This window comes from Schistocerca americana, chromosome 7 (genome assembly GCF_021461395.2).
Source record: "Schistocerca americana isolate TAMUIC-IGC-003095 chromosome 7, iqSchAmer2.1, whole genome shotgun sequence".
Lineage (NCBI taxonomy): Eukaryota > Metazoa > Arthropoda > Insecta > Orthoptera > Acrididae > Schistocerca > Schistocerca americana.
In genome coordinates, this window is record NC_060125.1 from 560,957,841 (window position 1) to 560,970,669 (window position 12,829).

At 44.3% G+C, this 12,829-nt stretch overlaps 1 protein-coding gene across 1 annotated transcript in view; it reads right to left on the reverse strand.

Moving 5' to 3' along the window:
* The window catches only part of LOC124623088 (zinc finger protein basonuclin-1-like), a 299,861-nt gene that overhangs the window by 36,525 nt on the left and 250,507 nt on the right, over positions 1 to 12,829 (reverse strand). Inside the window, exon 4 of the mRNA XM_047148880.1 lies at positions 445 to 635. Coding sequence (XP_047004836.1) covers positions 445 to 635 — 191 coding nt within the window. The remainder of the gene's footprint in view (positions 1 to 444; positions 636 to 12,829) is intronic.

A 12,829-nucleotide genomic window follows, 5' to 3' on the forward strand; every position in this document is an offset into this window, starting at 1 on the left:
CTGTGGCTGTTTCTCATGGGTCATGAATTGAGGACAGGAAAGTGACTGGACGGTTATCCATCCATTTTACTGTAGAAATGGCTCCTTTTGTTCCAAACTGGAACTCTCCTCGTTTCAATTTTACGTTTTCCTTCATAAATTGGGGTAAATCAAAAGTATTTACCTTATACTATAGCTTTGAGGAAAAAATCACAAAATGTCACGCAGACAGCACTGAAAGGCTCCTCTACAAGGCAACACTCAGCTGTATAATGCCTCTGCGCGAAGCTACAGCAAAAACGGCGGGAACATCAGATTGGAAGTAGTACCCTATACTGTTCATAAGGTGGTAGCACCGTACAGAGGTGAGAACTGTGAATCCCACTAGGAGCGAGTTCATTGTAGTGGGAAGCATGTTTCCCACAGCTCACGAAAGGGTTAAGTGATGAGCGGCAGAATGCTTACCTGTAGCATGTATCCTCTGGCGTAGTCCTCTAGCGTCCATCCGAAGCCGGCGAGCAGGTGGAGGACCTCGTCCCTGGAGAAGCCGGACAGCAGGCGGTCCAGCAGGATCTTGAGCCGGATGGTGAGGGCCTGGTAGCCCAGCAGCACGGCGCCACACACCTCCTCCACCGTCGCCGTCGCCGACAGGGCCGCTGCAACACACCGCCGAGCCGATCAAGATGCTGCTGCGGGTACCAGCACAGCACGAGCAGCGGTTACTGTACAGTGCCAACCTGTCTTTCAGATTCCGTTCCTGCGTTTCATAATTATTATTGCAAACAGCCTACTGGGGATTGTATACCAGTTAGGTTCCTTTCAGAGCGGAATATAGGTACGTTCTTAACAATCACGCACAACCGCTCGCACGTCGAAAGAACCCTAGCCTACCTAGGGAAACATGGCGAAAGTGGCCAATGTAAGGGCAATTCAGTTTTCACCAAACTATGGTTTTCAATAGAAACTTACCTACTACACTTTTGGAGTATACCGGGTGATCAAAAAGTCAGTATAAATGCCTGTAGACGTTACCTGAAAAGGCGCTTTTAATGAAGGTGTATTATCAGAATGGGGAATGTGCTAGTTCAGCGTACGATCCTATCGCCATAGGAAGAGGTTTCGAACGGGTAAAGGTCCGTTGACAAATGCAGCTGTGGTGGGAATTATTTCGAAGTTCGAATGCCACGGATTGTTTAGTTAGACGACAGACCCCGTAGTGGCCGACCGAGCACAAGGCGTAATACTGCTGAGACAGTTCAGGAAGAAATGGAGACTGTAGCGGGTTCGTCTATGCACGGGGAAGTCAGCGCTCGTGCAGTCGCACGTCGCACCGGCATTCCATACACTACTGTTTGGTTGGCACTTAGGCGTACCGTCCGATGCTATCCGTACAAAATCCATCGGCATCATGTACTGTTACCTGGCGATTTAGTGAAGCGGAGGGTATTTGCGGTGTAGGCGTTTCAAAAGATGGCGGAAGATGACGGTTGGTTGAGTAACGTGTTGTGGACCGACGAAGCTCATTTCACGCTGCGAGGGTCTGTCAACGCCCACAACTGCAGAATTTGGACTACCGAAAATCCTAGAACTGTCGTGGAAATTCCATTGCACTACGAGAAAGTCACGGTATGGGTTGGATTTACCACATCTACCGTTATCGGGCCTTTTTTCTTCGAGGAAATGCGTGATTCTGGTTTTGTAGCTGCTACCGTGACGGGTGAGAGGTAGGCGGATATGTTATGGAATCGTATCATCCCCAGCCTGGCTGATAAACACCTGCTGGAACGTACGATGTTTATGCAGGATGGCGCTCCACCCCATATTGCTAGACGCGTGAAAGATCTCTTCCGCGCGTCGCTTGGTGATGATCGTGTGCTCAGCCGCCACTTTCGTCATGCTTGGCCGCCCAGGTCCCCAGATCTCAGTCCGTAAGATTATTGGCTTTGGGGTTACCTGAAGTCGCAAGTGTATCGTTATCGACCGACATCTCTAGGGATGCTGAAAGACAACATCCGACGCCAATGCCTCACCATAACTCCGGACATGCTTTAAAGTGCTGTTCACAACATTATTCCTCGACTACAGCTATTGTTGAGGAATGATGGTGGACATATTGAGCACTTCCTGTAAAGAACATCATCTTTGCTTTGTCTTACTTTGTTATGCTAATTATTGCTATTCTGATCAGATGAAGCGCCATCTATCAGACATTTTTTTAACTTTTGTATTTTTTTGGTTCTAATAAAACCCCATGTCATTCCAAGCATGTGTGTCAATTTGTACCTCTCTATCTACATTATTCCGTGATTTATTCAGTTTTCAAGTTTATACTGTCTTTTTGATCACCCGGTACATACTACAAGGTATCAAACCAAATATTTGTAAGTGAAAACGAAAATAATGTACAGGAGCGACATGTATTTTTCTGATGGCTTACGAAGTGCCATTTTCTTGGGGTTAATGTTGTCAGTTCCATCGCAGTAGGCTCTCATGTTTGTTGTTGTGATATTCAGACGTACTCTCTGGGCATCTTAGTGGCCTAGTATCTGAATCAATACGAAGCGTCAGCCGGATTTTTGCATTAGGCCACATATAATATGACGGAGATGGTTTAAGATGTATAATGTAATTCATGAGATAGAATGAAAGGTGATAGCTTTTTATATAAAGGGGTTTGAAGCTAATCCGACCTGAAGTATTAAGCGTGATATTTGAAGTAAACTAACCCGTACCACGGTAAACAACTTGCCCACTTTTGCCGGCTGGATACCATGCCGGCATTAGTAGTTTACAGATGAAACTATCAAACACAATCACACAACAAGGAACTATATTTGTTAGTCAAAAGACTTTGTTGAAACACTGATACGGTAAAAAAGTATCACTCAAAATATAAGTGAGGTAATGAGACTGGTATAACTTACTTACATCAGACGACTGATAATGAGGGTAGTCTTTACTAAGATATGACGGAACAAACTTCCTGCGTCAAACCCACTGACAGCTGTGACGGTGTATATTAGAACTAGTCCGGTCACTTCCCAGCAGGCAGCAGCACTATTCAGGACAATATGCAGTGGCCGCTTTTACTGCTCTTTACCCCATGTTTCTCCAAAGACGGGAAGGTTGCACAAGTCACAAAAATACTCAAAAAAGAAAATACAAGTAATCCGCTGAATTACAGACCCGTATCACTAACTTCGATATGAATATGATTTTGAATATGTGTTGTGTTCGAACATCATGGATTACCTCGAAGAAAACGATTTACTGACAAACTGCCAACATGGACGAAGGAAATATCGTTCTTGTGAAACACAACTAGCTCTTTATTCTCAGCAAATAATGAGTGGTCCCGACAGGGCATCTCAGATTGATTCCATATTTTTAGATTTTGACACCGTTCGTCATAAGCGACTTCTAATTGAATTCCATGCTATACAGGGTATAGTCTCAGTTGCCCAGCTGGATTCATGATTTGCTGTCAGAAAGGTCACGGTTATCAGTAACTGACGGGAAGTCGCCCAGTAATGCAGAATATCTGATGTTTCCCAAGGAAGTGTTACAGGCCGTCTGCTGTTCCTGATCCGCAAAAACGATTTACGAGACAATCTGAGCACCCTCTTAGCTTGTTTGCAAATTATGCTATCATTTGCGGTCTTGTAAAGTCAACATGTGATCAAAACTAACTGAAAAATAATTTAGACAAGATATCCGCGTGTTGCGAAACGTGGCAGTTGACTCTAAGTAATGAAAAGTATGAAGTCATCCACATGAGTACTGAAAGGAACTCGCTAAATTCTGGTTACACGATAAATCACGCAAACTAAAGGATGTACTTAGGGATTACAATTACGAATAACTTAAATTGAAACGTCCACATAAATAACGTTGTGAGTGAGGTAAACCAAAGACTGATATTTATTGGCAGAACGCTTAGAAAATGCAACATGTCTACTAAGGAGACTGCTTGCACTATGCTTGTCAGCTCTCTTTTGGTGCGGTGTGGGATCCGCATCAGATAGGAATGATGGAGGACATCGATAAAGATCAGGAGAGGGCAGCCCGTTTTGCGTTATCGCTAAATGGGTAGAGAGCGCCACAGACATGATAAGCGAAATGATGGGGCAATTAAACAAAGGCTTTTTTCTCTGCGGCAGGACCTTCTCACGAAATTTTAATCATCAACTTACTCCTCAAAATGTAAAACTATTTTGTTGGCGCCCACCTACATGGGGAGCAATGATAATTATAATGAAATAAGAGAAATCAGAGCTCGCACTGAAAGTTTGAAGCGTTCTTTTTCCAGTGCGCTGTTGGAGAATGGAACGGTAGAGAAATAGTTCGAAAGTGGTTCGATGAACTCTCTGTCAGGCCCTTAATTGTGAATTGCAGAGAAATAATGTAGATGTAGATATACATGCAACTGTAGATGTAGATGTAGCCTAGAAAGGCACTATTCTGTAAAAGTCTGTTACGAAAGAGACATGTATTCAGGAATATCTACCTATCTGTGCAACTTTCGAAGAGGCCTGAAATGGAAACCCCCTAACTTGGCTCCGCCAACATACTGGGCAGCCAAAGGTAGAAAAGTAAGGTGGAGGCGAAACTACCAGACAGATTAATATTGTGTACCGGTACGGTATTCGAAACAAAGACCTGTGCCTTTTGTGGGCAAGTGCTCTATCGACTGAGCTATCCAGGTATGTCTTGCGAACCCTCCTAGCCACTACCAGCTTTACTTACGCCAGTACCTCGTCTCCTACCTTACAGGCTTCACTGAAGTTCTTTTGCATACACTGCGAAACTAGCACTCCTCAAGGAAAGGATACTGGCGAGACATAGCTTAGCCACAGCCTAGGGGATTGTTTCGAGAATCAATTTCTCGCTCGGCACCGAACTTATGTACTCCTATCCACAATTACAGCGACAATTTGGTTGTCTCGATGCGGGTGGAGTCGACAATCGTGTTCTCCAACTGGTCTTTTACCTGCCCGAATCACAACTTTACATTGTTTGATACCATCTGATCCAGAACTGTTTGGAACACGTGAAACCAGCTGATTATACTGATGTAAAATCCTCTGGAGCTTTTTAATAATTTCCCGTTTGATCAACAGATACGAGAGTCATTCAATAATTAAAGAGATAAACTGGTCTGGGGAAAAACTGTAAGTAGAGCAAGTTTGGTACTTTTATGGCTTTCAGTTGGCGTCACTGGGATGAGCCATGATCGGCTTATGTATCAACATTGTTTTGTTTATAACCTCAAAAACACATTTCAAGATGGCGAGCCAGCTTGAAACGTCCACATTAGTTGAACAACGTTCTGTTATTCGTTTTTTTACTTGCTGAAGGTAAGAAAACAGTGAATATATACTGTAGACTGTCTAAAGTTTATGGTGAACATTGTATTAATCGAGCAAATTTTTACAAGTGAGTAGAGCAGTTCAAAAATGGTCGCGACTCAGTGACTGACGAACACCGTTCTCGCCGACCAGATGCAGTTCCAACTCCCTCATTTGAAAGTCGTATTGATGACATTATTCGTGCCGACCGCTGTGTGACTGTGGAAATGATAGTTGATAAGGTTCAAATTAGTACTGGTACAGTTCATAATATTATATGTAAGAAGCTGAAGTTCCGTAAAACATGTGCAAGATGGGTCCCAAAGGAGTTGACGCGGCTACACATGGAAACAAGGCTGAGAATGTGTACAGAATTAAAGGAACGTTATGAAAGAAAAGGTGAACACTTCCTCAAAAAGTTTTAACTTCCGGTGAAACTTGAGTCCACTATTGTGAACCAGAATCAAAAAGACAAAGCATGGAGTGGAAGCACACCAACTCATCTGTCAAGGAAAAGTTCAGAACCCAAGCTTCAGCAGGAAAAGTCATGTTGATGGTGTTTTGGGATGATGAACGTCCAGTTTTTTTGAGATTATCTCGAAAATCAAAAAAATGGCTCTGAGCCCTATGGGACTTAACACGTATGGTCATCAGTCCCCTAGAACTTAGAACTACTTAAACCTAACTAACCTGAGGATATCACACAACGCCCAGTCATCACGAGGCAGAGAAAATCCCTGACACCGCCGGGAATCGAATCCGGGAACCCGGGCGCGGGAAGCGAGAACGCTACCGCACGACCACGAGCTGCGGACCATCTAGAAAATCAGCGTGCAATGAATAGCCAGTACTACTCGTATTTGTTTTTAAACCAGGTGAAGTCAGCCATGAGAGAGAGACATCGTGAAACTCAGAGGACAGGTGTGATTCTCCAGCAAGAAAACGCAAGTCCTCATATTGCTCAACTAACCCTTGAAACCATCGACAAAATGGGCTGGTAAGTACTGTCTCATCCACCTTACAGTCCTGATTTAGCACCTAGTGACTTCCTTATGTTTGGTGCACTGAAGGAGGCATTACGTGGGAAGAGGTTCCAGGACAAGGACGTGAAAAAGTTTGTGGGAAATTGGTTCAAACATGAAGATAAAGAGTTCTTTGCAGACGGGACAAAAAAGCTTGTAGCCCGTTGGAACAAGTGCACAAATGCTCAAGGGGATTATGTTGAAAAGTTGAAAAAGTAAACGCTTGTAAAAATAAACGCTTTTTTCTCCAGACGAATTTGTCTCTTTAATTATTGAATGACCCTCGCACTTGCTCAACTTTGATCGAAGTCTGTTTGTCCGTTGCCTATAAAATACACTTGCAAAAATTTATGATTCGTTTGGCGACGGTAACAATGATCCTCTCTATGACTGACTTATTTTTTAATCGAAAACACATGACTGAATTGCTGTTCTTCACTGCACATAAAAGTTGCACGAAATGATGCCATTTCAAAGAAGGCGTTGTGCGCTATGTATGTTCTGATTTCGGAGTTTATTCAGTTACGTAATGAGGCACTTGCGGTGGAGGCTCCAACGTCTTTGTATTTGTTGTACTTTTTATTGCGATTATAATGGAAAGCTTCACCTGCCAAACTGTTATCTCTGCTTCTTCTGCTTTGCACTTTGCGTTTGCTAATGATTCGTTCATGCGCTTGCCATCGTTATCTTTCACGAACATCACTGGCTGTAAACCCATTTCATTTCCAAATCTTTTTTGTTTAGCAGTTTCTCTATGCTTGTTTACTGAATGGCCTACTCGATCCGCTTCTCAAATTTCGTGTCGTTTTCTCTCAACCTATTCACTACTTTCGTTCTGAAGCTGAACGTTCTTCTCGTCTCATACGTTTCATTTCTTCGCTGTTCCTCGTATTTCAGGGTTTCCCACTCACCAAAGGCAAGCTCTTGTTCTTCACGTCCCGAGATGCTGTTAAATGTTAATATTACTTAACACTCTAAGATTTTAATCAATGCAGTATTCACTACCACTTAAATTTATTTCAGTTCCTACGTTTTTGACTTTTCCTTGCTACGCCCTAAACGATTTCGAAAAGTATACTGAAGGATAAACATTTTGAAACATCCTGGAGTATTCTCGAACATTCTTGAAAATTCTGAGACCTTCTGAAACATTCTGAAATACTTCCAAACCTCGTGGAATAATCTGTAAGGTTCTGGAACTTTCTCGGAGAGCCTCCAACATTCCGGAAGGTACGTTCCGGCCAAGTTCTGCCACTTCGGCAGTCGATTCCTAGCTGCTCTACCAGCTACATGCAACCCGTGTGACGCCCTCTTTGACAATCGAACTCACCCCCTGCAGTTCCAATCGTAAATCTTCCTCACGGCTGGGAGATTGAGGGCTACCATACCAATAACCTCTTGCGGTTTTGCGGACGGATTGTGGAGCTGTACTGGAACACATCGACAAATTACGCCTATGTTTATTGCGCGTACGGATGTAATTAGTGACTGTTGCTGGCTAGACTTCATATGCCGTACTTGTATTGCTAAATTAAATTACTTTGTTGCTATGAAGTTGCACACTCTAAGGCAAAACATACAACGCACAACCAAGGAGTTACGCAAATTGGTCACAAATTTATATTCATATAGCTAACGACGGAAAATGGAAAACCTCGGCGGCCAATTTCACAGCACAGCTGCCAAGAGCTGTAAATAGGGCACATGCCGATACCAGGTCATAATCTTTGCGAACTTCAATCCATGTACTTAGTTGGACAGCAACTAAGCCACGCAGACGGGCACGTGAAGAATATACGCATATGTCAGCATCTGAGAGAGAACGTGTAGTAGAACTCAAAGATGCCGGCTGGAGTAATCGGCGAATCGCTCGATATCTGAATAGGAGTGGTGCCACTATTCGATGATGTTGGTACAAATGGGTGCACCATGGCCGAACTGTCGACTTAGAGAGATGACGGAACGTGAGGACCGAGTTATCATCAGAGAGGCACTCAGAATCCCGAATTCAACATTATCATCTATGCGACGTGCAAGTGGAGCTTCAATGACCACAAGGAGCGTTCATTGTGCCGACTACCACTGGCCTCCGTACACAACAAGCTATTTGCAGTGGTGTCGGGCACATTCGTCGTAGAACCCCGCTGACCGGAGTAGAGCTGTCTTCAGTGATGAGTCCCGCTTCGAACTGAGCCCCGATGATCAACGAAGTTGTGCTGGATCCGCTCCAGACAGTGGTGGCATACTAACCTAACTGTCACCCACCATACGGCCCGGCAACCACCACTGATTTCATACGAGGTGCATTCAAGTTCTAAGGCCTCCGATTTTTTTTTTCTAATTAACTACTCACCCGAAATCGATGAAACTGGCGTTGCTTCTCGACGTAATCGCCCTGCAGACGTACACATTTTTCACAACGCTGACGCCATGATTCAATGGCAGCGGCGAAGGCTTCTTTAGGAGTCTGTTTTGACCACTGGAAAATCGCTGAATCAATAGCAGTACGGCTGGTGAATGTGCGGCCACGGAGAGTGTCTTTCATTGTTGGAAAAAGCCAAAAGTCACTAGGAGCCAGGTCAGGTGAGTAGGGAGCATGAGGAATCACTTCAAAGCTGTTATCACGAAGAAACTGTTGCGTAACGTTAGCTCGATGTGCGGGTGCGTTGTCTTGGTGAAACAGCACACGCACAGCCCTTCCCAGACGTTTTTGTTGCAGTGCAGGAAGGAATTTGTTCTTCAAAACATTATCGTAGGATGCACTTGTTACGGTAGTGCCCTTTGGAACGCAGTGTGTAAGGATTACGCCCTCGCTGTCTCAGAACATGGACACCATCATTTTTTCAGCACTGGCGGTTACCCGAAATTTTTTTGGTGGCGGTGAATCTGTGTGCTTCCATTGAGCTGACTGGCGCTTTGTTTCTGGATTGAAAAATGGCGTCCACATCTCATCCATTGTCACAACCGACGAAAAGAAAGTCCCATTCATGCTGTCGTTGCGCGTCAACATTTCTTGGCAACATGCCACACGGGCAGCCATGTGGTCGTCCGTCAGCATTCGTGGCACCCACCTGGATGACACTTTTCGCATTTTCAGGTCGTCATGCAGGATTGTGTGCACAGAACCCACAGAAATGCCAACTATGGAAGCGATCTGTTCAACAGTCATTCGGCGATCCCCCAAAACAATTCTCTCCACTTTCTCGATCATGTCGTCAGACCGGCTTGTGCGAGCCCGAGGTTGTTTCGGTTTGTTGTCACACGATGTTCTGCCTTCATTAAAGTGTCGCACCCACGAACGCACTTTCGACACATCCATAACTCCATCACCACATGTCTCCTTCAACTGTCGATGAATTTCAATTGGTTTCACACCACACAAATTCAGAAAACGAATGGTTGCACGCTGTTCAAGTAAGGAAAACGTCGCCATTTTAAGTATTTAGAACAGTTCTCATTCTCGCCGCTGGCGGTAAAATTCCATCTGCCGTACGGTGCTGCCATCTCTGGGACGTATTGACAATGAACACGGCCTCATTTTAAAACAATGCGCATGTTTCTATCTCTTTCCAGTCCAGAGAAAAAAAATCGGAGGCCTTAGAACTTGAAAGCACCTTGCAGTTGTTATCCGCGGAACCCTTACAGCACAGTGGAACCTCTGCGATGCACCACACCCCGTTCTGTTACCCTACATGGCAAGTCCTCCTGCGCTGTTTCAGCACCATAAATCCTGCCCGCATATGGGGAGAGTTTCCACTGCTTGTCTTCGTGCTTCGCAAACAGTACCCTGTCCGTTAAGGTCGCCGGATGTCTCTCCAATTGAGAACGTTGGTAGCATTATGGGCAGGGTTCTCCAACCAGCTCCAGATTTTGATGATCTAACTCACCGTTAGAATTTGGGATGGTATCCATCAGGAGAAAATCCAGCAACTCTTTCAATCAATGCCAAGCCGAATAACCACTTGCATAAGGGCCGAGGTGGACCAAACCGTTATTGACTTGACCAATTTATGAAGCTCTTTCTTTAGAACAAATCATCCAATTTTGCTCAAACTTCAACCATTTGTTTTTCTGTACATATCCATCACATCTATCTATTTACGTCTCTTTCGGATAATTCCTGTGCGGTGAGTCGCTTTTTTTGTCTTAGAGCATGTATTGAGGTAATTTGTTACAGTACTGGGTAGACCTCATCTACTGTACTGATACTTCACTTTCACAATAGTGACAAAACTGTTATTGCGATGGTACCCATATATGGGAATTTATCGCTCCTCTGCAGTCCATGTAGTTCCAGGTGTGGAAAGTAACAGCCGTTACATGTACGAATCGACGAAATCTATACTACCTGTCAGTTTCACATTTCTGCACTGTCACATTACCAGAACCCACATGCTGGTGCACGGGATGAACCCAAACTGGAGCGACAAAATTTCGGAGGCGCATGTTCTCTCTGTTAGGGTACAAGGGACCAGTGGCTTAAGATTTATTTGGTTTGTACCACAATTACATACCTTTCTGAGAAAATGCTTTCACAATAATGAAAAACCTATATTACGAGGGTTATTCGGAAAGTAAGGAATTGGTCGCGAAATGGAAAATACAGTGAAACTCTGATGAAACTCTGCACAGATGCGTTGGGCACTGTGTCTAGTACGCACGTCGATCGCATCATGTCGCTCGCTTCAGTTCTGTGCTCACAGTGAGAACGTAAAGATGCCTAAAAATTAGCGTCTCCCGCCAAGCATGAGGGCCTAGAGAAAGATTTCGCCTGAAGCTATGCAATCCACGTAACATAACTGTCATGTGGTTCGTTCTACACGACAATTCTTGGCCAGACTCTGCAGGGGCAATGAAGATGCTCCTCCAGCGTTTCCGATGGGAAGTGTTTGATCACCCACAATACAGCCCGTAATTGTCTAGGCTCAAATGAACCGCTGGCTATGAAGACAATATTCTGACACAGACAACGAGCTGCAGCCCAGAGTAGAAAATTGTCGAAAAGCACTGGCGGCAGTCTCTTATAGCGATGGAATTGAAAAGTTGGTAGAACGCTACGACAGATGTCTAAGTCTGAGCGGCGACTGTGTAGAGAAGTAGCTGGAAGGTGTAGCTAACCGTTGCAAGTAAAACAGTTTTGATTTTCACTGTGGTTTCCATTTCGCGACTTATCGCTCCTTAATTTCCGCATGCCCTCGTATTTAATCACTTGAACGCAAGGTGTGCGCCTCTGCACTGACACACAAAAGTATAGTGCTGTGATTGCCTTCGCTACGGGAACAGCTCAGTAAAGCGTCAATGTGCCCCTTCCATTGCGTTCTCCAAACCCATACACGAGATGCATATCGGGCAACTGTCATATGGTTCAACTGGCTCTGAGCACTATGGGACTTAACTTTTGAGGTCATTAGTCCCCTAGAACTTAGAACTACTTAAACGTAACTAATCTAAGGACATCTCACGCATCCATGCCTGAGGCAGGATTCGAACCTGCGACTGCAGCGGTCGCGCGGTTCCAGACTGTAGCGCCTAGAACCGCTCGGCCACCTAGGCCGGCCGGGCAACTTTCCATCGTAATCGTATCCATACTACTAAGTATTGGTGATAACGCAGAACAATGCCGGAGAAACAAAAGCGAGACCAAATGTAGCAGCACAGATTGCAAGTTTGAGGACGAAGTGTAAAATGTGCATTACTGCATTCAACAGCACGTACCTTGAGGCCATAGAAGAAGCAAAGCGTATACCGTCGACGTTTGCATTGTTACGTAAATATTTTTATTGCAATATGCCAACAGATAAAAAGATAAATGGCCGTAAAAAGCCAAAAGAAATGCAGTTAAACGTAAAATATCTGGGTTGTTTGACCGCATCATGTTTCTCTTCAAATATCTTCCTCATGACCGACGTTTCGATCTGTCTGCTGGGACCTTCTTCATACTCCTAGTGAAACACACACGCTTTCTAGCAACCTATAATATTTTATGCTTAATCACAACGGCCAAGAAAGCCTACAGACTTACTCTATAATGAACCGGCGGAGAACACGGGTACCTGATATCAGAAATTCAGAAAACATTGCCGAACAACCTCCGAAATTTTGTTGGTGGACTTTCGGTTCTCTCTGTATATTTACTGAAACAGGTAAGAACAGTTTAATGCTATAAGATTTGGAAGTATGACTACTAAATAATTCTTGGAGACTAATTAGCTATTACGCACGTTTTGATTTTTTTAACCTCTTTCTACCAACGTTACGTTGAGACAGAACGAAAAGAGCTGGTTCAGGCAACATCAAAATCACGTTTTACAATCATTCGTACAAAGGTCACATACACTAAAAACAGGCTGGTGGGTTTGGTGACGCCAGAGGAGCTTAACGCCAATTACCGTGTGACCGCCACATGCGGGTGAGATCATTCGCCAGACTTCTGAGAAATGAAGTCGGAGAACTTGATCCTAGTAAATGGAGACGGTGGCG